This window comes from Pogona vitticeps, chromosome 9 (genome assembly GCF_051106095.1).
Source record: "Pogona vitticeps strain Pit_001003342236 chromosome 9, PviZW2.1, whole genome shotgun sequence".
NCBI lineage: Eukaryota > Metazoa > Chordata > Lepidosauria > Squamata > Agamidae > Pogona > Pogona vitticeps.
The window spans coordinates 1667996-1693948 of NC_135791.1; the positions used below are offsets into that span (position 1 = coordinate 1667996).

Genomic DNA, 25953 nt, shown 5'->3' on the forward strand with positions numbered 1-25953 from the left:
GAGAGCCTTGGACACTCCGCTTTCACCTAGAATTCCTTTTTTTTTTTTTTTTTTTGGTAAAAATTGAAATATAGCAACATCATAAGGTTTAAAGTAACTCAGAACCCACTTATGAGGTCTATGGACAAGTATAGCCATCCCTATTTACAGCATCAGCATAGTTGCATGGATGACTGTTCTGCAGTTAAAAGGCTTTCTGCCACTGAAAGGTCACACACTTACAGAGTTGTCTTCTACATATGGATATGGGGCACTTATCAAAGACAAACATTTGTGGTTAAAGTGCTGTTGACGAAGACCCTGAGGTTGTTGAGGACAATTAAGCAGGGGGGCCTATTTCAAATTGCTTTGCTTACCCAAATAAATAATTAAATAAATAAATCCAGCTTGAAACACACCCCAAAACAGTTCATGGGAATCCACCCTAATCCGATCAAAGCAAAGCCATCCAAAAATCCAAATGGATGACAATCCACTCTGACTTTTCCATACCAATTACAGACAACAAAGGAAGCACCTCTTAATATTTTTTTCTCTGTCTCACGCTGGTGTTGTTACAGTAGAACAGAATTCAAAGTAACTCTCACAAATAGACATCCCTGGACTTCAATGACCTTTTGTGGCTTTATCTGCTCAAGCTTTTGGGTTTTCCCATCTTTACTGCCAGTGGACAACCACCCTCTATATAGTTCAAGAGCCTGCTATCATGAGATATCCTCCTGTCTCTTCAGCAGCACAGTTGTACAGTGGTGGGCATTTTGAGATCAAAGCACACAAACCTTTAATTTGATTCCAGAAGAGAATAATTTTCTTTAAGAAAAAAAAAGGACAATCACATCATACATAGAAAACCAGATTTATTTTACCCAAAGTACTTGCACAGCTCCATGAAAAGATAAATGGGCTGCTGGTGGAACAGTTCACCCGCACAGGAAATGTATTGATAAAGAGAAAAAAGTCTGTCTTCCACACATATTACTCCTTATTATGTATTAACAACTGCCAGTATGATTCCAGGTTACCGGACATGTCATCTGTGGTCTATCATTCAACTGAAACAAATAATCTTTACAACTTGGTGGTCCCCCAAGTTAAAACACAAAACACAACTCACAGAAATAAAAAATAGGATAACACAGTTCAAGAAACACACAAGAACTAAGTGATGTGCAAGTATAGGCTCTCACCAGACTTCTATCCACATCCTGAACTGCCCCTTTGGAAAAGGATGGAAGATTCATTGTTGCAGAATAAATGCAAGAATTATCGGGACAGACAGAATCACTCTAACCATTGACAGCAGCTGGAAAGGGGTGAAAATAGCAGATGATGACCTCGCACTGGATTTTTCTGCATGTGGAACTGCAAGACCAAAGAGGTAAAGCCCTGCTCACTCTTTTAATCAGAGTGACCAAAAATATTAATAATATTAACAAAATAAAAAGGAACACTCTGTGCTCTTGAATTCCACCTCTAACATTGAGGTCTTATAAAGGTTTGTACTGCAAGAGTTCAGGTGTAAGTTGTATTAAAAATGTAAAAAGCAGAATACTAATTTTGTAGCAGAGGGAACAAATTGTGTCATACACCAACTCAACCAACCAATAGTCTAAAAGGAAAACTGTCAGTCAGGAAAGCAAGCTACTCTGTGAGAATGGATGGTGGTTTATGTCAGACTGTGCCCTCAATGTTCAACAGCAATAGTTCACTTTCTCTGTAAGAAGCAGGAAGGGTGAATGATGGTATCTACAGGGGGACTCTTGAATGCATGGCATGTGTATCTGTTGCACCAAAATTGCTGTGAGTTGATAATCTTAGGAAAGTAGGGAGAGCAAGACAGGGAGAGGACAGGAGGACTGGGGGGGAGGGAGAACCAAGAAAAGAACAGGGCCAGGTTTCTATGACCCCTGACCTTCAGGATCCACATTTCCTTCAGGATCTTCATCATTGTATATGTTCTCTGCCTATAAAGGAAGGGGAAAATTAGGGGAATTGGAAGCGTTAACATGACGATTTAAAAAAAAAAAGGAATCCCACTTCAGGATCAATTTCTATTAAGTACAACACCAAACAGCACTAAAATAAGCACTAAAGGTAAACATGCAGCAGGTTTTACACGCTTATCAGACAAAGCTACAATTCTCAAATATTTACTGCATTCTTGCTGTGCCAACTGGGCAGTGACAGTTTTAGAGACACACTGCCCTGAAATAATCAATAAAAGTGCTTACCATTTGCCAGACTTGCATTATATTGTCTTCTGATACAGAACAAATCACCCAGGGCTCATTGGGATTCCAGGAGAAGTCAGAGATCTTGGCAGTGTGACCACCGTGAATAAACTAACATGGAAAACAAGACGCAAGTTTAAGAACATGATGCCAACAGGACAGGATACACGGCACAGCATTCAGTCAGCTTCCCACCTAGAGCCGGGGATGGGGGTGAGGGAGAGACAAACAATGACAAAATCGATCTGTTTCTACTTACCAACAGCTCAGGTGGTCCATCTTCTGCATCTTCAGGAGACTGCTCCTCTCCAATTTTGCTGGAAGAAAGAACAGTAGTTGTACGTATGATTTTGTGCCATCAAGTCAGACCTGACTTATAGGGATCCTAAGAGGGCTTTCAAGAATTTGAATCCTGTTCACCTGAGTCCTAGTCCACTATACTACACTGGGAATCTAGTCGCTGAAGGCATACAAAAAGCATTTACAGTGAAATTCAACATGTAGAGAACACTACACCCATATGGAACTCACCTCAAATCCCAGACATTCAGTCTACGATCAGTGCCACTGGAAGCCAGAATAGTTTCATTATGTGGTGACCACTGAACCTGCATTAATTAGAATGACATGTTTAGCCACAGCATATACTGTTCGCCATCTTTTTAAAACCTCTCAATGTATCAAACAGGATCTCTTCATAGACCTCAGCCATCCATTCTCTCTCATACATTTTCTCCTTTTAAAAATTAATCATGACTATGAGCATAGAATAGACCAGTTTAGGTCTCTGACTGTGGAGGCTGGGAGTTAGTTTCCCCTCCTTGACAGGGGCTGGACTCAATGATCCATCGGGCCCCTTCCAGCTCTGCAGTTCTAAGATAATGATTAAAACCACCATTTCTCACTAATTTTGCAGGTATATTCTTTATCAGCATAACAGATGCAGAAACCTGACCAGGCAGGTTTTCCCATTGTTCCTTGTAAATTAGCTTGTTTAATATTAGCTACCAATGTTTTTACTATTTTTGTTACACGTATCTCAGCTAAATATCATTCTCTAGTCTCATTTTCTCCATCTGTTTCTGAGGCTGCATAAGCAAACATTTTCCACAAGCAGAAAAAATACCAGATTGATCACAAGTTCTCTTCAATGACTAAGTGTTATGAAACAGATACCAAACGAATGTCGAAACATCAAGGCTACTCCTGATAATATTTCAAAGCCTTCCTTGAAAAAGAATCAACAAAAAAGAATCCCATAACATCTTGTACATTTACCTGAAATATTTCATCTTTGTGCGACTCAAAGGAGTGCAGTTTAAGCTTCAGATTTCTGAGATCCCACAAAGCAACAGTCTGACCAGAAAAATCAGAGAAGAGGAAAATAAGCAATAATATTAACTTCTTGTACCACTGTCCCAGACCCATTATTGACTAGGGCCACCCAAAAGGAAGTGAATCATAAAAAAATCCAAAGAGAATCCCCTGAACACCCTAAGCATGAATGAAGGTAAAAAAAAAGAAATTCTGAATAAACACCTTATCAGCTGATCCTGTTGCGAGGATGAACTCGCTATAAGGATTGAAAGACAGACAATTTACTTCGGCCGTGTGAGCATCTACAGAATGGCTTGGCTTGGAAGTATTGTTTGACCGTGTATCCCAACTGAAAAATAAGGAGCCAGAATGAGAAACTGTTCTGATGTACTGTATCAGTAAACACACAGAGATATTGCTTGCATACATAGCTACCAAAAAAAGCAACCACCCTCAACACAAAATAACCTGTATTACTTTGCTTACATCATGAGTTTCTGATCATCCGCAACAGATCCAAAAAGAGATTCATGGAGCAAATGCCAGGAAACATCTTCTACCACGGCTGTGTGGCCTGTGAAGATTGTTTTGGCATCAACCACTTTCCCTTCCTTTGGGACGGCACTTATATCCCACAAACAAATAGTCTTGAAGAGGAGAAAGAGAGAGAGAGAGAGAACAGATTCAGGTAAGAGGCATTTTTCTCCCGACAGAAATCGTAGGCATATTAGGTCTGGGCAACCTAAACGCATAATACATACATGGTCATCAGAAGCACTAAGCAAATGTCCACTAAGGTTTGGGTTCCAAGACAGACCGTAACCTTCTTTTTGATGCCCACGTAAACGAAGGTCTGGATTACATTCACCAGAAGGGTCTGCAAAGAAAAGAGTGCCAGTGTTTTAGCCCAGTTCTGCTCCCTACATTGTAGTATGATGGACCAAGAGCAGACCAGGAAAGTCAGTTCCAGCTCTAAGCAGGAAGCTAGGTGTTACAAACCTGATTGTCTAGCTCAACAATGCAATTCAACTGTCACTCAGAATCCATACTTAGCCATCATGTCTGTGTATAAATCCACTTAAAGACCCTACACAATTCCTCTTTCCTAGAATTTCTATGGTTTCCCAATGCAGTTTATTTTTAATGACTATGCAAGAGTTGTAGTCCAAGCCTGCACACCTCCACTATTAACCATTTCCTTGCCCTGCTAGTACACTGTTTGCTAATCTTGAAAACCACAAGCCTTAATCCACACCTTTAAAGCATCTTACTATTTCTATATCACAGAAAAAAACCAGAACACATGGTGTAAGTGTGGAAGAGTGCTACAATTTTATTCATGCAGCTTGTGGCAACTGTTACTAAATTTTGCTTCTGTATCAGCTCTGACTGGTGAACTCCCACTTGTGAGACTTCTTGTCCAGCACAGCTCCAGGACTGGCAAACTTGCCTTTTGATTTGCTAGGACTACGTACCAATTTAACATCCAACGTCTCGTAATTTCATGAGTGAAACAAAATGAAATACCACTAATATCCTTTGCAAATACCTGGTTTAGATGGATGCTTGGTGTAATCAAACACAAGGACGTCACTGGAGGGAGTCTTTGTGGCAATTATGCAAGGATTCTGGGGCATGTAGCGTGCTCTGTTCACTTCTCCCTCATGATTAATCTTTATTTCAATTTCAATTTTCCCACTAACGGACCCAAAGCCTCCAAATTCTGGAAAGAGCAAATCATAAGGAACTATAAAACAAGTAAGCAATAGAAATTTTTAACCCTGAAAAATGAAACATTGCAATCTCCAAGCTCCCTTTAAGCAGTGCAACTTCAGATAGATTGGCTAATCAGCCCAGATGCCATAATATGCTCTAAGGACAGCTAAAACTTCGTTATTGCAATAAAACTCCAATAACTATTCTACCACAAGATTTTTCTTTTTTCTTTTCTTTTTTTTTCCAGAGCTTGGGAAAGTTATTTTTCAAAACACTCAGATACACTGATCGTTCTCATGCCCTAAAAGCAGTTAGTTACTCTTACACTTTTAAAGTACCTCATCACTATCCCCATTTGCTAGATACACCCATGACAGTTACTATTTGGAAAAATTGTCTGAATTGTACAAGCTGCTCATGTGTGGTAGAAAAATATACTTTGCTCTCACTGACCTTCCTGTCATCCCGACACCCACAAAAGGTGCTTGAGGCAGCAGCATTAGGCAAAGAGGAAGCCAGGACATGCATTATGCTATGCCCTTCCTCCACCATTTAATCCATTAACATTCCTGCAACTACACAGGTAAACTGTAAATTAAGTAACAGTATGTGTCACTGAATAACTAAATTATATCTTTAAACTCAAGGAGATTACAAAGTCTGCTACTGAGTAACCTCCAATATCTCCCATACTATTTACATAATAATGTTCAGCAGAAAACACAAATAAGCACTGAAACTATTAAGCAACACAAACCATGCAACAATAAATCAAAATGTTATAAATCAACAGATCAAATTACATAAACTAATTTTTTTAAAGGCCCAGTTAATCATAACACTAAATGTTAGTCAATATCAGATCCGTATTAAGCTGTAGAGTTTTCAGGAGAAAGTAGGTTGAATATCAGAAACAACCACCTACTGCAAAAATAAAAGGGTCGTAGTCTGAGTAACTCTTTTTTTAAAATCTCAATACGAACTGCACCCTCTACAACATCTTGCACATTCATTTAGCTGTGGGATAATACAGGGGCAGACGCACTTAAGTATTTTTGCTCCCCATCCTGTTCTCTTACCGCCTTTCTCGCTATCATAATGTGAAGCATCAAACTGTGCATCGTCATTAGGCAACTGGACACTGGCTATCACGAGGTGGTTTTGTTCATCAGAGGTGTGAGTCCCAAGGACTAGCCGATGAATACTGAAGTCTTTGCCCTCAGGTCTGTAATGGCATAAAAGATTTATTACGTCAAAAGGAAAAAAGAGCCTGGGATATTTCACTATGGCCACCATCCCTAGCAGGCTTACTGCAAACATTCCTTAGGCCAGTGCTACAAACAAGGATGTGACTTATAGCTAAAACAAAAATTTTAAAAATGTTTTTTAAAAAGAAAAACGTGGTGACACCTTAAAGACTAAGAACTTTATACTATGGGTGCCACCACGTTTTTGTCTTTTGTTTTTTTTATTTTTAATTTGGTTTTTACCTATAAGGCTTGCACAGACGAACATGGCTACCCCTTCTACAACTATGACTGGGACTTGCTGATTTCCCTTGCTCAGTTCTACACACTTAGAAGCAGGGAAACAAGAGAGCTATTAGAGTCATAATAGATGTTTCTACCACACACACTTCACTATTATTTAATCAATCAAAATTTTCTCACTTCTTTCGGGTCCCACTCAATTTTACTGCCTTATTACCCTGTTTCCCTGAAAATAAGACCTAACCAGAAAATAAGCTCTAGTATGATTTTTCAGGATCCTACGACCCCAAATAAGCCCTAGTTAAGTGAAACCCCGCCCTCCACCATTGTGCAGCAACCAGAATATGACATGACTGTAAAATAAAGCATCCCCTGAAAATAAGCCCTAACACATTTTTGGAGCAAAAATTAATTTAAGTACCCTGTCTTATTTTCAGGGAAACATGGCAGTTTGACCTGTTTATTCATACATTAAAAAGAAAAGCAGCAGGCAACGTTTAGGCCCCTTAGCTATTTACCACAGTCATGATGCTGATGTTAACCAACATGCACAGGAGAGATGGTGGTGTTGGAAGGGCACAGTATGGTGAGAATGGAAGTCCAGGAGAGGGTCTATTATCAGATACAACTTAATGTGTTACAAACGTCACACTAATCAGGCTCCTTGTCCCTACAGCAGGTGGGCTTAAGTTCACTCAGCCAAACACAATTAAAACCTCAACAGAGATGATGATGTTCTCTGGCAACCCTGTTTTCCATTCACTCTTTCCACCTTCAGCTGTGAGGGTGAGAGCTAAGAATGCCTTCACAGAAACAGAGTTCCAGCACAATCCAATGTGTCCTAACTCAACATTTAAATCCCAGTGTTTTCTGTTTTACTCACAAGCCGTTTTGGGCTGCAGTTCTGAGAGAATTACCTGGTTACATCAGGAAGCCACTGAGCAGTCAAACTAGGCCACTCCAAAGCATGTGTCATTACAAGATCATATAGGAACGGAGTATTCTTTTTCCATATTTTATATTCTTCATTGATCACTCGCTCCTCCACTGCATCATCAAAAGCAGCTGAAATTGTAAGAGAAATATGCATGGAGTGAATGCTGACAAATAAACCTCACAATAGCATGGACAGAGTAATTGTTTATTTATTTATTTATTTGATTTATGCCCCACCCATCTGGCCTATAAGACCACTCTAGGCGGCTGTTTTTAAAAGATATTCTGAATACAAGGTAGAAGGAAAATATTATTCTACACACTGGCATTTTTCCATGCTCAAACTGCACTGAGTAACCACAGATTCTCAAAGTGCTACTACTGAGGGTCCATAAAAGTCCTACAAGATCACCACAGAACTAAGACTGCATGCTATGGCCACTTCCTTGAAAAAAGCTTCCAAATTCAGTGGCATTCACAGTGTGCAGGACTGTACTGTCCATTTCCTATGTACATAGTAATTATTTTTGCTAGACATCTGACCCTGCTTGTGATCTGCATTATATGATCCTTTACACGGCCATGCATAACATTCCACCCACAAAAAATACATATATATATTTCAACCAAAGGGCATCAGAACCATTTGCATCTGTGCCTTGGTTAAAATAACATGGAAATCCAGTTCTAATAAACAACAGTAGCTAACAGAATGGATTCACAGGTAAGAAATTAACAGTTCAAATTAATTTTATTACACACAGGCCGTTTTGACTTTCTCGGGGAAGAGGCAACCAAGGACCAAGTCCGGCTTGAGGGGCAGAAATCCAACCGGGGAAGCTTTCCCCTCCCCCCCCCCCGCATCCGCCGGGACTACTCCTCCCGCGGAAGGCAGGGATAGGACTGGCGGGTGGGCCGGAAAGAGCGGAGACCTCTCCCCCCCCCGGTGGACCCTTCCGCCCGCTGAGGAAAGAGAGACGGGCAGGCCCGAGAACCACGACGGAGGAAGATGGCTTCGGCGGGGAGGAAGGGAGGCGCGTCCCCATTGGGCGTCGCCCTGGGAAACGGGGCGGGGCCTGGCCAGCGAGCGAGCGGATTGGGCAAGACGTTGCCCGCCAGGGCCCGCGCACAGGGGGAAGGAAGGTGGGAGTGGAGCGAGGCCTACCTAGGCCAGCCTCCCTCGCCCTGCGGCAGCCATCGCCGCCAGCAGCCCCGCGCCGCTTACCTTCTTTATCCGCCATGTTGCCGAATCTCTTCAGGAGCGCGGGCGACGTCGCGGCTTCCGAATCCACCTCAGGCCTCGGCCGCCGGCTCCCCCTCTCCCTCGCACCGCCCGCGCTCGGCCTCCTCCGCCTATTGTCTCCCGAGCGCGCCTCTTCCTCCTCCCCCTTTCACAATTCGCCTCAGGAGCGCCGCGCTCTGCGACGAGGGGTTCGCGCCAACGCCGCCCAATCCCAGCCAACGCCGCTGCGGCCGCCTCGGCCAATCAGGAGGACGGAAATGGCCTTGGGGGCCGGGCCGGGATGCGGAGCCGCCGAGGGGATGGGTGCGCATGCGTTGACGCTCTTCCTCCGCCCCCTTGCTCGGGGAAGGGGGCGGGCCTTGGCTCTTTGGAAGCCTCGGTGAGGGCCGCCATTTTGTTTTTGCTTCAGCAACCTGAGGGGGGAAAAGCACTTCCTCAGCGAGTTGTGGAAAGCCTTCCCTGTCCAAATGAGATTCAATAAACATACTTAAAAACATATTGTTAGCTGCATTCAGTGTTGTCCTTTAAGGGGGATGTGGCGGCCTCATCCTCTGCAAAAGGGGAATATTTGGGGGGGGGGGGGCTGTTTCAGAGAGGAGCTCATTACAGTTGTCAAGGACTGGCGTGTGTTTATCCTAAAATCTTGAATAATATATGCTAAAATGCCTGTCTGCTAGAGTAGGGGGGGGGGGGGTTGGACCAGTTTTCCACCTCCAGGAGGCACAGAAGGCTTCAGCCTTGAAAAAGGAACACAAAAATTATGGGGAACAAATAATCCCCCAGGTTTGTCTGGAGGAAAAGTTGAGGTGATGCCTTAAAATAATAAAAAATGAATATAAAAAGCAAAGGGAACCAGATCGGCCATAAGGAAACAGGGTTTCTGGGGTTCTTTTTAGTTAACATTTCTTCCAGTCACTCCAGGAGGTGACTCATTCCATTATGGAATCACATTGGCCTTTTTTTGCCAAGCATGTGGTGTAAAATCCATCTCCACTTCTGCAAACAGGACCATGCCCATGCTTCAGCCTTGTTGTAAGAGAGAACCTGTATGTGGTGTTTTAAAACGAGGTCTCAGTGACCGCGTAACCTTGTCGCACGGATTCTGGGTGCAGCCTGAGATTTGCATAACGTGCATCCAGTCAGCATGGCAACCCTTGCTGAGAGTCAATTCAGAAATCAGTGTCCCTGCGCCTAGTGTGCCCTACTTCCAAGTAAATATGTACAGTAGGGGCCTTCTTCCTCCTGGAGGTTGCAACCCTCTGAGCTGACCAGAAAGTTCAGCCGCTGCTCTCAATGGCACCAACATCATTTCCGGCAGATCATCGAAAGCTGCATCTTGTCTTTAAACCAAGGTATCTGGAGAACACATCCTGGTTTTAAAGCAGGGCTGCGCCACTAAGAGTGCATCTAATTTTTTAGGGAAATGGCATTGGGGGTGTAAAAACAGGCAGAAAGACGCCTTTGCAAAACTTCGTGTCTCCACAGAATCAGAGCATCATTCTCTGGCCTCTTTTGACTGTCCATTTTAAGATGGAGGGGGGTTTGAGATGCACACTTTATGGCCCCTATATCACGGTTCTTTCCCTCCTCTGACCTTAAAATCTTAGCTTAATGAAGAATGGTCAACTGCTTATTGCTTTTACAATATTTTGACTGTTCCTAAGGTGGGTGACGCTGCGGATTAAACCACAGAAGCCACTGTGCTGCAGGGTCAGAAGACCAGCCATCGTAAGATCGAATCCACACAATGGAGGGAGATCCCGTCTCTCGTCCCAGCTCTTGCCAACCTAGCAGTTCGAAAGCATGCGACAAATGCGAGTAGATACAGTAAATAGGCACCACCTTGGTGGGAAGGTAACCGCGTTCCATGTCTAGTCGTGCTGGCCACATGACCACGGAAACAGTCTACAGACAGAAGCTGGCTCTATGACTTGGAGACAGGGATGAGCACCATGCCCTAGAGTCAGATATGACTGGACTAAATGTCAAGGGGAACCTTTAAGGTGTAAAATATGAAACGTATGGGCACAGATGTGTATGTGTGTGTGTACATGAACACAGAAAAGAGTGCATAAACACTTATGTATGTCCTGACCAAAGACAGAGAAGCTCAGGATGTGTAGAAAGAAACCATCCATGTGAAGAAGTGGTGGAACCAGAGTCCAAAAAAAAAGCTTGCACCCAATAGGTCCGTCTTCTAAGATGCCACGAGGTCCTTTGTTTTTGGACATAATAAATACATGCAGGGATGCTACTGCATGACCACCGGACACAGGGAAGGATCCCGACTGCTCTCGGCCCCTTTCCCAGTCCTGGTGCCATTTCTGTACCTTTTGCTGCACATGATGCCAGACAGGGACCCTTTCCTTTGCTAGCTGTCCAGAGGAGCCTCCCTTGATGAATTCCTGTCGGTACAAATGAGCAAAAGACACAGAAGAAGAAAAAGAAGATCTGCCGCATCTTCCTGCCTCCGTGCCTGCCTTGCAGAAACCTATTGCCACGAGGCGTCCCTGCATAAGCACCGGTCCCGCCTGCTTTTCTTGGATATTCCCGGGTCTTTCTGCGCGTCCCTAACGCGTGCGCGCGCGCACACACGCACGGAACAGGCGCGTGCACCTCGGGAGGCGGCTGTCCCTTTAAACACGTTGCAAGCCGGAATCTCTCACCGTGTCCAAAGCAGGAAGTGGGGGATCCGTGGGTCCTGCCTTCCTTGGCCGAGTCATGGCGTTGGACAATTACCGGGACTATAACTTGACCGAAGATCAGAAAGCCCTGAAGGCGAAATACGCGCCTCTCCAAAAGAAGTACGAGTGTGAGTACGCGTGTTGCAAAGGCGTCGGGAAAGGGAAGGCTCCTTTGACCCGCTTGCTGGGCGAGCCCATTTTGGAGACTTTGGAAAGAGGCTGGGCGAAGGGCTGTTGGAGAGAGTCGTTTCGGGGGCTCTCCTCTCTGCCTTGCGTTGCGCCCCAGACCTGCCGAGGCAGGGAGGGAAAGAAGGACCGACGCAAAAGTAATCTCACCAGAACCGAGAGAGCCTGGCTGGTTGGGAGTTTGGGGGGGGGGGGGGAAAGAGCCCAGAAATCTGGGGAGATGCTTGTAAAGACAGTTTTTATGACATTTTGGCTGAAACCATAAAGAAACTTTCAGCGTTGGTGAATGACTCTCGCAGACCCGACGGGGAGGTTGAATTTGGGAAGACCAGGGCCAGCCCTGTTTTCCAAAACAAAACCTCTGCAGAAAATTTACTCCAGAGAACTTAATATACTTCTTAGTTTGTTCTTTTTTGAAAGCCAACAGATCTTGCTCCAGTACGACTTGTACTGCAAGCGTCTGGAGATGTCATGAGCTACCTACATGCTATCTTGACTTTCATTCTGCTAGTCAAACTGTTAATTTTTTTAAAGGTTCTGGCTATTAATTGATCCTGCTCTGTCTTTAATGTCTTGCTCTGCTTTTGAAATTATTTTAAATTATGGATAATCCTATAATTGTCCTGTGTTTTTAATCCCGCCTAGATCTGGATCACACCGCAGATGTACAGTGAGTATTTTTCAGTAAATTTAGAATCTAATGAATGTGTGACAGGAGGGGAGAGGAAGGACTAGAGATGAGCTGTGCATTATGCAACGTGTAGTCCTTTTTACTCGGCTCTTCAGAGAAACATTTACTCCTGACATGTTTCGGCAATTGCACCTTGGGCCCTAAATTGTTTTGGTGAACATGCCGGACTATTTCTGCACACAGAGTTTAAACTCCTGAGGTCAAATCTTTCTAAGTGCACCAAATGTATAGGAAGCTGCCCTCCTGGAAGTGAACCAGATCCTGGCTCAGTCCTGTCTCCACCAACAGGCAGCCCTTCCAGCATTTCTGATTAGGGTCTTTCTGAGCCATATTTCTGGACATACTTTCAACGTTGAATCTGGGACCTTTGGCATGCAAAGTAAGATGGCATCTCCTGAAGGACTGAGACACCTGTTTATGGGCCTGTCTGAGCTTAGCTGAAGGGATAAAGGTTTTCCATTTGCTAATTAAATTCCTAAATTGGGCAGAAGAAGCTGGAGAGAGCAGAGAAATGAGAATGATGAGCCTTTTAAGGAGACCCACCGTATTTTGCATATATGGTCTAAAAAGGACATTCTTAAAAGGACTTTTTTTCTGTTGTAAGCAGCGGAAATTGTTTTTCTCCACATATTAGGTCAGGTTTTTCACCCTTATACTCCTTTCTACACGTGTGGTATTCTTTCTGATCTGCCTTTAGGTTACACGCTTGGGGAGATACTCTGGAGGAGGCCTTTGAGCAATGCGCCATGGCCATGTTCGGGTACATGACAGACACAGAGACGGTAGAACCTCTGGACAGCATCGAGGTGGAGGCCGAGGGTAAGACGATGCTCCCAGGATCAAGCTTCTCCAACCGGTGCCCTCCAGAAGTTTTCTTTTTAATTGTTTTTCATCTTGGCTTTAATTTTTATAAATAAATTTTTTAAAATATGTATCAATATGGTATTTTAAAACTGCTGATCCTTGTATAGTTTTAGCTGTTGTGAGCTGCCCTGGGTACCCTATGAGGACATGGATGGCATAGAAATAAAATTAAAATTAATAAAATTTCCAGTAACAAATAAGTTTTTGACCAGTGTAGATAATAAATGGTGTTCTAAGACAGGGCTGCTAGGATTGAGCCCTGCAGGAATGACCTTCATCCAGGAAGATGTTGCGCCATTAATTGACGCTCACTAAGCAGGGTTACTGAGAAAGCTGTACATTCTCCAAAAGTGGTGTCATCAACTTTCCATTTTACCCTCCTTATTTATCATACAGAACTTTTGTCGGGTGCTGTATCTGAGAGGCATTCACTTCCCACCAAATTAAACAGCTGGAAGTATACTTGAGGCTTTCAGCCATTCCTCACAGGAGCGTTTCCAGATCTCTCCTTAAACCCTTGCTTGAGCTACATTACTCTTCAGAAACCTATAAAACAGGAGTTTTAAAACAGCATCATAGGCTATAGGAGCAGGTCCTGAAGCTTTAACTCATGGGAAACTCACAAATTCACTTTAACTCTCCTCTTCCAAAGGACATGACATGCTGTCTCTTCTCTATCATTTTCTGGACGAGTGGTTGTATAAATTCAGTGCAGAAGACTTTTTCGTCCCCAGGGTGAGTATTTACTGCTTTCAAAGGTATGGAATAAAATGGATTCCCCCCCCCCTCACTTTGCCCCAGCTTCGTCCTCTGTGGCATAAGCGGGATGTTGGATCCACCCTATTAGTTTTGGAGGCACCGTCAATGAGATGCAAAGAAGATCCGGAGAGAAACAGGGCCAACTAAAAACCACGAAGTGGGGAGCCCATTGTCTGGTTTCACGGTCGACTTCCCCAGGCTTGATAGCCAATGTGAGAGAGGAGAGCCACAGTCGTGTCGCTCACTGCTGGGGGGTGGTAGAAAACCTGCCTTCAGTGTGTTGATCTGAAGACGGTGACTCAGGAATTGTGTTGCAAGTTGAGTTGTGTGAGAAACAAATATGATCGAAGAAAAAGAAAGACTGTGTAGTGCAAAAGTTTAGGCATAGCTTCACATACCTTGTGAAGCTAGGCCCTTTCAGAAGTCATTGTCATTTCTTTCTCCCAGGAAATTAAAGTGCTTTCCATAGACCGAATCAGATTCAAGGTGAGATCTATTGGGTGAGTAAACAGAATCGTCCTGTCTGAAACGGGAGCCCTGAAACTCCGGGGAGCAAAAAGAGATGGTGGCCCTGCGTGAAAGGTTCCACATTTTTGGAAGTGATGAGGAGCAACTGTAGGGACCCCCCCCCATTGCCCCAAAATTGGCTCCCACACTGACAGTAGTGCTTGGTTTGTCTGTTTTCTGTCTGTGGCCCAATTGCCTGCTATAACAATTCAGGTTGAAATAAAGATCTTCTGTAGGGAATGGATGGCAGTCCAAGAGGTGGCTTGGCCTTCTTCATGCCCATTTCATTGTGGGAACATCTGGGACAACCTCTGGACTGTTGCCCTCCACTCCCTGTGGGATATGTGTGTGTGTCCTTGGGGACTTAGAGCAGAGCAGTTTATATACCATTCTCTGGACACATCATCAGATGATCATTTGGACTGCCCTCGTGGCTGTTCTGGCTACTCTAAAGGGATGTTCTAAGGCAGCGGTCCCCAACCTTTTTAGCCGTGTGGACTGGCTGGGGAAAGTAGGGCACCCCCCTGCGCTCATGCACAAAGGAATGGGGGGCGCTCGTGCAGGTGCGTGCACGCTTATGTACATGCACAATGGGTGGTGCAGTGCTCGTGTGGGTGCATGCGTGCTGGTGTGCAGGCGCAGATGGGCTGTACGGGGGGGAGTGCATGCAGGGCTGGGGGGAGGTCTGTCTCCACGGTCTGGTCCGGCTCAGGCCATGGACCGGGGATTGGGGACCTCTGTTCTAAGGGACTTTTCATTGCCCTGAATTTTTCTCCCTCTCTTATAAAAATGACAGCATTTTTTTCTGTTTTTAAATTTTTTAACTTGATTTCCTAATTGAAGCTATGTTCTTTTCCTTTTAAGGTGGGGAGAGGAATTCTCTCTGCTTAAGCATCCACAGGTAAGTCTGTCTTCCATGACATTATTTTGGTTCTTAGGTCCTGGGGAGCTGGAGATTAATCAGGCAGAACTCGGCGTGCTTTCTTGGGTCTCCCACCACAAATTTTAATATCCCGTTTCCTGGCATGCTCTCCCACACACCGTTTTAACCGACAAACTGAAGCAAGATTTCCCATAGCAAATATCCAAGAGAATTTACCCGTACTGTCTCCATGCCAGATATTTTCAGGCAGGGTCTCCTGAAGTGAATAAGTTTCTGTTGCCTCTTAAAAACATAAGAGGAAATATTTTCATGGGAGATAAATAGGCGAATGTCATCCCAAACGGGCTGTGGAAGCCCTCAGAGCTTGGAAGCAGTGCCGTTACAGCTGACATATGAAATGTTAATTTGAAATGAACATTAATTTAGTGATGTTATTAGTTTAATATTTATATCCCATCAAGTCAATTTTAACTGATGGTGAGCCTTTCCAGGTTTTTCCAGGCATAGAATAATGAGTAGTCCCCCCTTCCCTTCTGCCGAGGTTGCCCTGGGACCGTGCAGCTTGCCCAAGGCCACCCAGGCTGTCTCTACTCACAAGGAGGCACAGTGGGGACTCGAACTCCCAACCTCAGGAACCACCGGGAGGAGTGCTTGAGCCTGGGTCTCTCGCATACAGCAGGGAAAGATGGGCTCCCATCACATCCAATCAACCCATTAAGGAAGTGAACAAACGTAGTTGACACAGACTTAATGCCACTACGTTTTATGGGCAGGATTGTTTCATTGCAAAAGTATTCATTCGGCATCCCAGAATATTCCGCCTCTCACGGGGGACTCCTAGGGACATGTTAGTTTAGCAACATGCCAAAGATCCGAAGAGAAACCAGAGTACGTTAGAACCCATGTTCCTCTTCTTGTTCCCAATCAGGGCACAGAAGTGAAAGCCATAACTTATTCGGCAATGCAGGTCCATGAAGATGAGAAGCCGGAAGTCTTTGTCATCATTGATATCTAAACAAAGGGGAAAAAAGGATCACCAAGAGAATTGCGTTGGCCTCCTTCCCTGGCCAGAAGCACCAAAGCAATCCCACGCATAAGACGCATCGTCCTGGAATGTTGTGCCCAAATCCAACGAGGTGTGGAAATTCAGTTTGCTGGCACAACCGGTGATTCCTGAGGAAGAGCCAGCGCTGGCGTGTCACGGTGGAGGACATGACGTCAAAACAAGACTTTCTGTGTTCAAAGATGAATTTAAGACCAAGAGTCACCTGGCACGGCTGCCTGTAATCTCTGCTTGGGTGCTAGTGGCTTAATGCTGGATTCTCATGGAGCGTTACGTCAGGCACTGGGAAATAAATATTTTTTCAACTACTGTAAAGGTGATGGGGGAGGGTGGGGGGAGCAGCATATAAAACCACTGTTTCTTTCTCTTATTCATTTAAATAGTCCCGGGCCTCGCTTGGTCTGTAAAAGTCTCAAAAGTGGAGTACAAAACAAATATTAAAGCAATCTGAAACTCCTTATGGATTTAAAGAGAGCCCTGGAATCCTCCAGAAAAGTGAAACCGACTCTTGGCCTTTAAATATGGACCGCTGCACAGAAGGGAAATTCTGCGGTGTCTGTTGACAGCCATAAAGGGGCTAATTAACCAGCTTGAGAGGTGCTCCAGAATGGAGGTGCAGCTCCAGAGAAGGCCTGATCCTTAACGGTGTGTGTGTGTGTGATTTGGCCTGTTTGCAAAGTTCAGAAATTTCAGGGGGAAAAAGTTCTCCTTCCCCCCCCCCAATCATCCCATGTGGGTTCTCCCTCATGGTTGGTTCCTGTTGGTTTGTTATTGCTGTATTTTTAGATACTTTGTGAAGTTTTATGATTATTACGTCTGTAATAAATAACTACTATTGCTATAAAGCATTTGGTCGTTGTCCCATACTCGAGGCAACTCGGGTCTCTCCTTTTCCCCTCTCTGCCTGCTTTTGGTCTGGCTCTGCCCAGCTGCCATCTTTGGTGGTCCGTGTCTATGGATGCCCATCTCCGTCTCTGATCATCCAGTGTTCAACATGGTGGTACCCCAGTGAAAGAATCATGTCGTAAATGATAAGCTAGGTTAACTGCAGGCAATGCACATGCAGTCAATCCCTTCTTAGGAAGAGGGTCAGGGAAATGACAAAGAGGGTGCTACGTGAACATGTGTTAATTTGATCAGAGGAGCAGCTGTAGACAAGGGGTGTGTTGTACATCTGTGTGTGTACACATTTATCTGCAGGAAGAGAGTTAATCCTCATTGCCATGGTTTCAATAAAACTTGCAGTTCGCTACAGCAACATTTCAGTTTTTAAAAATCAGGTGGGGCTGCTCACACGTTTCTCACCTCTTGCCTAGGTTGGCCTTACCAGCCCGTTGTCTTTATTCAGAAAAGACATCTCAAGGTCTCCTACCCCCTTTGTGGGTCTTTATAGACACCCCCAGGTAGTAGGAGAAGCAGGCAGCAAAATCTAAGAAAGAGGAACAGCAGTGCGGAGACGAAATTTTAGCAGAAGAATTTGCTAGGGAACAATGCTGCTCCCCAAGTGCTATAAACCTGGGGTTGGGGTTTTTGAACATTCCCAATTTAGGATTCTAGCTGGAAGCAAAGAGAGAAGAATGAAGCTGGCAGGAGGTGGAAGCGGGTAGGTGGGAGATTATCTGGTAGTTCATATTAACGGCAGAAGGCTGCAGAAAGGCCACTGTGATCAGTCCGGCATCTTAACCCGGTCCTATAAGGGTGCAAAGGATGAAGAACGGCCATCTTCAGCATCTGAGCAAAGAGTGAACCACCAGTAGCGTTTGAGAGCTTCTCTGCCCACACCCCACCAGAAAGAAATTGGGCAGCCTGTTTTGAAATGCTATGAGCTGTTTTAATTCCCCCGTTAGCGACCCCCCCCCCAATTGTTCCACCAGCATTAGGGGATGGAAGAAGGGCCAGGCAAAAAGCGGGCCAGGATTTTTCATGACTGGCCAATCTGCTAAAGCCATAATTCTATTTACTTACCTGGGAGTAAGTGCCATTGAACCCCATGGGGGTTTCCTTCTGAGTAAATACACCCATTTAAACAATGCTGTTCTTTTTTATAAGTGTGGCTTTCGAAAGCAAAACCCTCATCTGTGCCGAAGCGTTACTAGGGTAACTTACAACGAAGTTGTTAACTTTATTTTGAAGTGCTCCCCAACAGTGGAAAAAAGGTTTGAGGAGAAGAAATCCTTTCCAGTATTATCAAAAAAATGATCGCAGTTCTGCAGTTCAGGAAATAAGTGTTCAGAATCACTATACATGGAGGGATGCTTCTCCTTATGCCCACAAAATATTGATATTTTGAGTAACTAAATTCAAGGTAGACACAACGGAATGTTCAGAAATGCATGCAAGTTTAGCGCACGTCATAGAAAGCCTATATAATCAAGTGTTTGTTCACCACCGACCGACTGGGAGTTGGTGGTCGAGACAAAGGAATGACATTGTTAAAGGGGGAAAACTTTCTTCCCGTCCTGTCCGTTCATAAACTACCTAATGTTTGGCTTTATATCTTTCTCCTCCACTTCCTCATCACTGTCGTCTACTTGCTGGATGACCAGATCCGTAGACCCATCCTCTACAATTTCCACGTCGGACCGGTTGTCCTCTCCATAATTCCAGCTGGAATCCTTGTCTTCTTCCAGCGGGAATTCGGGTGGCGGCTCCGTGTCGAGGTCGATGCGGATGCTGTCTATGCCGGCTTCGGAAAGACACTCGTTGCAAAGTCTGTACCGTCTCGTCCCTTCCTGGACCACCTGCCCCGTCATCTCGGTCACGTGCCGCTTGCACTTCCGGCAGATGGGCTTGCAAGCTTGATGAATCTGGAGGTGAGAAGGAGCGCTCATGAACAATTTGTTTTCATACGTAGCTCTTGAAGGAGGCCATGCACCGTGACACATTGAGCATTGTTAAACCAGAATAAAGACTGTTTACATTTTTCTACATTCTGCGACTGAGTCTCCCACTCTGATTTCTAGTAAATCAAAATAGCAAATAGCTTCTGGCACTAAGCCGGCCCCAGTCCTGGAAAAGGAGCAGAAGGCAGCACTAGACATGCGCTGAATGGGTGGGGGGAGAGAGGCTGGGGGTGGGTTTCAAGAAGTGGAAGATGGAGCATCAATCCGGTTCACATCCACCCACCCAAGTCTGCTCCCTAATATAGGAACCTCACTCTGCCTTACAGGAAATCCAGCTAAGTCAATAGAAGACTGGTGCTAGCATCAGGATTGAAAGACCATTGCTTTAGGGGAAGAGTTAAAGATATTCCAAATCAACTCATGTCTTGAAACTGCAAGTCTCTCCCCCCAAAACTCACGGCCATGAGAGTAGCCGAACCCAAGGAAAAGGCTATTTGCAAGGGGCTAACACATGGTGACCATGTTTCTGATTTTGTAGGAAAAATGGCGCATAAAAGGCATTAAAAATGCCAACCCAGTTTTGCACAAAAAGAGTAAAAATAGTGGGCACCACACACACGTGTACAAGCACTGACATGGGGTACAGTGGCTGAAATCCTGCTGCTTAGCGTAACAAGGTGCAACTGGATCAGGCCCTCTTCAGAGAAACAGAGCATAAAAATATTTTAAATATTTTAAATGAATAATCATGAACATCACAGTTGGTCGGAGCACCCAATTTCTTCACATCACCGTTAAGCAAACATTTTTTTCTTTATTTTGGAAATGGTTGCTTACGGTAAGGCTGATAGAGATGGAAAAGCATTTTATGGCACGATATAAAACTGATTACGATATCCTCAGTCTGTAACTATGCATTTCCCTTGCAAGGTTTTTGAGCTGTACAAACTCCAGGTTTTTGGGCTCTCCGATTCTAGTGCTCAGAAAACAACAACCTGGGAAAAATACAGAGCAAAATCCAGCCGCATTTAATCACGTTGATGTCCCTCTGTTTCCTGTCAAAAATGTGTTAAGTACACGGCTGCCTCTTCCACTAAAATCAAAAGGATTCCAAATCGCTTTCCTGGGGCTGCCCGTATTTTAGTAACTTTAATCGTTTAATTTCAAGCTCTATCTCCTGGTGTCGGGGTTAACACTTCAGAACCAGGCGCTGTGAGGAAACTGAACAGTACATTCAATTGACATTGAGGTGGGGGGTTTGGTTCCTAACATCCTGAGACATCTTATGGCAAAGCAGGCCGTAATATCACGCACCGTTCGGAAGTGGCTGCTCAAGTGATCCAGCCGGCTGAATCTCTTCCCGCACGCCTCACAGGGGTACGGCCGCTCTCCCGTATGGCAGCGAAGGTGGCGCTTCAGGTCCGCTTTCCGCTTGACCACGTGCGTGCAGAATGGGCACTTGAACCTCATCCTCGGCAGATCGTCTGTAAGGGCAAAACAAACCCTTTATAAATGGCTGCAAAGGGGGTCCCCGGTCCAGCAGGGCTTTTGAGCAACAGAAAACAGCAGATTCCCCGAGGCTGGGAATACCAAGGCGTTTCTGGGGAGTGTATGTGCATCTCTATAAATTCTGCCAGGAGCACACATTACATTGATAAAGTACGTCAGCGGGGCCAGGCATCTGTCAGGAAAACATGCAAGTGGTTTCCCCCAATTCTGACGGGTCGGCCCTTTGTATGCTTAGTTATGTGGTGGTGGGGAAACTGGATTCATGACTGATGGTGCAAAGGACAGTTTGTCAGGGAAGAGGGAACCTCACAGCAATCACCCTTGTATATACACTGCTCTTTGCGATAGGATTTGGGCCCATGCATTTATGGGCCCAAGTTACAAGAAACCAGATTTATGCGGAATCTCAGGGGGAAAAATCTTTCTAACTGTTAGAGCAGTACAGCAATGGAACCAGTGATTTCATGGGGAGGTGGTGAGTGCTCCAATGCTGGAGGCAATCAAGAGAAAATGGGACAACCCTCTGTCCGATCTGCTTTGATCTGCATTCCTGCCTTGAGCAGGGGGTTGGACTTGGTGGCCTTAGAGGCCCCCTTCCGACTCTGTTATTCTAGAATTCTGTGACTTATTCTGCTTCATCTTTTCATGGTACGTTAATGGCCTCTACAAGACACTACAATCTTTCCTGCCTGCAATGTAAGGAAAAAAGACACCCCTGCCTGCCCTCTGACGTTGACACATTTTCAAGTCTTATCTGGAAGCACATGGACTGTCACTGGCTAATTTATTGCAGTTTTGCACCCAGTACTGAGCTGGCCGGGGTTTCTGGGAGTTGCAGTCCAAGAACCGCTGGGTTACCCAAGTTTAGGCAGCACTGCACCAGATATTCAAAACATGCTTGGGGGCATCCTTAGGCTCATCACAACTTTCTCCTGCAAGGATGGGAATCCTATTCTCAAACAATAAATCATGCACCAAAAAGCTTCCAGTTTTCCCTTTCTTAGTTCACTGTGGCGGCTGCTTAGTGATCACCTCCATGCAGTCAGAGGGCCACGTTCTACAGAACAGAGGCTGCACAATCTACACGGTACAGAAACCCTTACCGTCCACCCAGTTTCCCATCACGCTCAGTACGGAGGGCATGCTGCTGTACTGGTCGTCCACTTTGGAGGACTTTGACTTGCCCGCAGGATGAGGCGAATCCAGTTCTTGCTGAGAGACGGCCAGGCCCCTGACGACGGCATCCGACCCCTGGCCGAACGGGTAGCCGGCCGGGCCGGAATCGCCTTCCGAATCAATCTGGACGTCCTCTTCGGAGTGACTCGGGTGGCTGGCGGGCTCCAAAGCTCGGTTTTCGAGTTTGCTCGATTTGTAGGGAGGGACGTCCGGGGGCTGAGGCAGTCCCGCGTGCCGGCTGCTCTTCTTCATGGGGTCCGACCGTTGGTCGTGCTTGGAGAGAGGCTGGGCGTTTCTCTGAGAAGCCGGGTAATAGCTAAAATTGGCCCAAGAGTTCCCGCTGACGATGCACGTGCCTTGATCGGGGCTCAGGTGAGACTGAGGGGGGCTGCTCTCCGCTCTCCAGCCGGCGCTGTAGAGGCACTGCCGCTCCACGCCGTTCGAGTTCACCTCCTTGTCCGAGAGGCTAAAATACCGGTCCTTCTCCTTCTCGCTGATCTCCAGGGAAGACTTAATGAACGTCTTGCAAACGCTGATGACGTCCGTCATCTGCAGGTAACTGGCCGCCGACATGACCTCGATCACGTTCTGGCCCGTGAGGGAGAGCTTCCCGGAATAGACAAAATCCAGAATCACGGAGAACGTCTCGGGGGAAAACGCCTGGAAGGTGGCGGTGGTGGGCTGGTTGCTCTCCTTGGCGCCCTGAGAGAGGAGCATCTTGAAGTAGCCGCTGCTGGCAAAGAGGACATTCCGGTGGGCCTTGAAGACCTTCCCTTCGACCAGGATGTTGCAGTCACAGAACAAGTCCTGCCGGCGCTGCTCGTTGAGTTGTTCCAGAAGGTGGAACGGGTGAGAAGAGATCTCCATTCTCCCCGAAGACCTGGGTCACTCTCTGCCAAGAAAAGAACAAGATCATCTCTCTTTTCCAACAGGCCTTTTCCAGGGGCAAGCTTCTCGCTAGGCAGCCCTGGCCCCAATCCTGTCACTGACACCATGCCAGAGCCATTCGCAGGCACAAAAGGTGTGCAGAAAGACACATATAAAAGAGCCCAGGTGCAGGTTTTTAGGAACACGGCCAATTTACCAGGTGAGACATTAAAAGAAAAAGTGAGGGTTTTGGGCCGAGTCTGCATGTCGTGGCAGGACCCGACACCCAGGGAGGGAGGAAGGAGAGGCAGGAAGGCGAGATTTCAGCCGAGGGGACCTACAGAGAGCTGGAAGCTTAGAACATTTGGGTCCTCTGTCTTTAAAAATGATCTAAGCCCCCACCCCGAATTCCCTTTTGCCCAGGGCGAGTTTGGCCAGTCCCAATGTCCGGGGGGGGGGCTCTCCGCTGCTGTTCAGGTTCAATTCCCACCGTGTATTTCACCTGCAGTGAATGGCCAGGCCCCCTTCTTGCTGGCGATTCCTGAATTGGCTGCTGCTTGTTCTGCTTCTCTCTCTCTCTCTCTCTCTCTCTCTCTCTCTCTCTCTCTCTCTCACACACACACACACACACACACACACACCCCGCACATGTTCTCTCAAGGGCCTCCAAAGGGTCCCTAGGCACACCTCCCCCCCCCATTTTGGTCTCACCGCCCACCCCCACCCCTCCACCCCCACGAGGCCGGCGGAGCCTTTTTGGGAAACGGTCCCCGGCGAGCATCCCTCGCGCCCGGGTCGCCCAGCCTCCAGCCCGGCGGGGTCCTGGGTTTTCCCTTTCGCCCGGTTTCCCCAGCGGGCGGCTCCCGGCCCTTCCCGGCGCGGGGCTCCCGGCAGCAGAGGGGCCAGGGGGCGGTTGGGGGGGTGGCGGCTGCAGGGGCGGCCCTGGGCCAAATCCGGGCCCCTTGCCAGGCGCGCCCGGGAGAGGAAGGGCGGCGGCGCCGGGAACCGGGGCGCGCGGGGGGGGGGGGATGGAACCGAAGCCGCCGAGCCCTTGGCCCCTCTCCTCGTGCCGGCGGGTCCCGGGGCCGGCCACCGGGGCGGTCTCCCTCCCGGGGGGAATCCGACGCGCCCGGCGCCCCGCCATCCGCCTGCCCGGGGCGCGCGGGGCGCATCCGCCGGTCCTCGCCTCCCGCCCCGGACCCGAAGGGCTGCCCTGCCCGCTCCAGGGACGGGGGGACCGGGAAGGGCGGGGGGGCGCCCGCCTGCCTGCTTGCCTGCCAGCTCCCGCCGCGGGGAGCCCCGCCGCCCTCCCCCCCTCCGGAAGGCGCCAGGAGGCGATGCGGCATGCCGTGCCCAGCCTTGCCCAGCCCCGCCGGGGGCCCCGAAGGCGGGCGAGCCGGCTGCCCCGGCGGGAGGAGGGGGGGCTCTCCGGCTGTCCCCGGCCAGCCCTTTGTGGCAGCCCCGCCGCGACCGGCCCGGCCGGGGGGGGGGGGCGGCGGCAGCGGCAAATGGCGCCCGCTCGCTGGCTGGCTGGCTGAAGGGCTGGCCGGGCGCCGGCTGCCCGGTGGGGCTCCGGCCGAGGCGGCGCGCCCGGCTCCGGATCCCGGCCCTCTCCGGCGTGCGGGGGAGGCGAGCGCGGGCGCGGGACCGACTTACCGCTGGGCAGCGAGCGGGGCGTCGGCGGCGTCGGGCGCGCCGGGCGGGCGGGCGCGGGGCCGGGAGGGCGCGGGGGCGCCGCGGCGCCAGGCGAGACAAAAGGGCCGCCCTCCCTCCCTCCCTCCCTCCCGGCTGCTGCTGACGTGGGCGAGGCCGAGCGAGGCGCCCGAGGGCCGCCGGGGACAGCCCCGGCCGGGCGAGGGGGGACCGGGGGCGAGGCAACGCGCGCCCCCCCCCGCGCCCGCCCAGCCCCACCGGCCGTTCAGCTCGCTCCCCAGCGCGCGCGCCCCGCCCGCCTCCTGGTGCTGGATGGCGCCGAGGGCGCTCCCCTGGCAGGCGGCTGCCCCCCCCCGCCTCCGCCCCCCCCGGAGGAGCCCGCGCCCTCTCCCCCGACGCCCGGCCCGCCTCGCCCCCTCCTCGCCCTCCCTCCTTCCCTCTGCCCCCCCCCCCCAGCCTCAGCCACGGAGCCCCGGGACCGCCCCGACGTAGCGCCCGCCTCTCCGCGCCCAGCGCCCGCTCAGCCCCTCGAGGGTTTGGCACGGGGGGGGGGAGGAGAGAGACGCGCAGAGCTCGCGAAATAAGACTCTGCTTCCTTGCTTGCAAATATGTTTGGACTCTGGCAACCATGTATCTCAGCTTCTGGCTTTCTCCTTTCAAAGGACCCCCCCACCGGGGGGGGCGGCTGACGGCCGTGAAAGAGAGGATTTCATGCCGAAAACCCGGAGTGGGTAGAGGGGTTTGTCCCCTTTTTGAACTACAGCTCCCGCACCTCCCCGCCGCCGACGCCGCCCCCCCCCCGAAAGGAAGGTCGCCCCCTGTCTGGGGAGGCTTCTTCGGAAAGGAAGCGGTGTCCCCCCCCTCTCCCCCAAGCGAGCCGCCGGTGCGCAGAGGAGGAGCCCTGGAAGATCCCCCGGGCCAAGCGTCCCGAAGGCCAGCCGGAGGGGTAAAGGGACCTGCTGGCCCCCGAGGCCGCCCCACTTCCCCCTCGCCCCCCGCCCCGGGGTCCGAGCTGGGCTCCACAGGACGGAAATAACGTGGGAGGGGCGCGCCCTAAAAAAGAAAGGGATGTGCTCCAAAAAACGAGGAAAGGAAAATGAGAAACTCTTGTCTCTTCTCCCAGATTGACTAGGCTGCGCTCTTGTGCCTTTTTACAGATTCATGAATGGCAACCGGGGGGGGGGGTCAGCCTTTTAAAAAGCCAACAAAAGAAGCAGCGGCACAAATGACCTTCAGAGCGGGTAGGAGAGGGTATCCCCTGGGATGTCTCTGTGGCGCCGCCCGGCCGAGGCCAGCCCTGGTGGACCCCAACCAGGAAGGTACCTGTTGGCAAAA

At 48.3% G+C, this 25953-nt stretch overlaps 3 protein-coding genes across 7 annotated transcripts; 1 reads left to right on the forward strand and 2 right to left on the reverse strand.

Annotated features, from left to right (window-relative positions):
- Window positions 1-840: 840 nt before the first annotated feature.
- On the reverse strand, window positions 841-9073 carry RBBP4 (RB binding protein 4, chromatin remodeling factor). The gene is made up of 12 exons (XM_020800632.3): window positions 8916-9073; window positions 7672-7819; window positions 6344-6489; window positions 5098-5271; window positions 4310-4425; window positions 4035-4195; window positions 3771-3897; window positions 3510-3587; window positions 2763-2839; window positions 2491-2548; window positions 2232-2342; window positions 841-1964 (listed from the first exon to the last, which is right to left on the reverse strand). Exons 1-12 carry the CDS (start codon window positions 8929-8931, stop codon window positions 1899-1901), a joined length of 1278 nt encoding a protein of 425 aa, XP_020656291.1. The 5' UTR covers window positions 8932-9073; the 3' UTR covers window positions 841-1898.
- Window positions 9074-11521: 2448 nt separating this feature from the next.
- On the forward strand, window positions 11522-17415 carry ZBTB8OS (zinc finger and BTB domain containing 8 opposite strand). 3 transcript variants are annotated; one of them, XM_020800610.3, is made up of 7 exons: window positions 11522-11745; window positions 12449-12473; window positions 13192-13313; window positions 14011-14093; window positions 14565-14617; window positions 15489-15525; window positions 16436-17415. In XM_020800610.3, exons 1-7 carry the CDS (start codon window positions 11655-11657, stop codon window positions 16520-16522), a joined length of 498 nt encoding a protein of 165 aa, XP_020656269.1. In that variant the 5' UTR covers window positions 11522-11654; the 3' UTR covers window positions 16523-17415. The 3 variants fall into 3 exon arrangements, with proteins under 3 accessions (XP_020656269.1, XP_020656271.1, XP_020656270.1); XM_020800611.3 differs by having other exon boundaries at window positions 11628-11737; XM_020800612.3 differs by lacking the exon at window positions 12449-12473 and having other exon boundaries at window positions 11611-11745.
- A 1248-nt stretch (window positions 17416-18663) lies between these two features.
- ZBTB8A (zinc finger and BTB domain containing 8A) lies at window positions 18664-24731 on the reverse strand. Of its 3 annotated transcripts, none has more exons than XM_072979773.2 (4): window positions 24622-24731; window positions 22026-22990; window positions 20728-20897; window positions 18664-19377 (listed from the first exon to the last, which is right to left on the reverse strand). In XM_072979773.2, the coding sequence occupies exons 2-4, from the start codon at window positions 22963-22965 to the stop codon at window positions 19045-19047; spliced, it is 1443 nt and encodes a 480-aa protein (XP_072835874.2). In that variant the 5' UTR covers window positions 22966-22990; window positions 24622-24731; the 3' UTR covers window positions 18664-19044. The 3 variants fall into 3 exon arrangements, with proteins under 3 accessions (XP_072835874.2, XP_072835875.2, XP_072835873.2); XM_072979774.2 differs by lacking the exon at window positions 24622-24731 and adding an exon at window positions 23468-23562; XM_072979772.2 differs by lacking the exon at window positions 24622-24731 and having other exon boundaries at window positions 22026-23407.
- Window positions 24732-25953: the final 1222 nt, after the last annotated feature.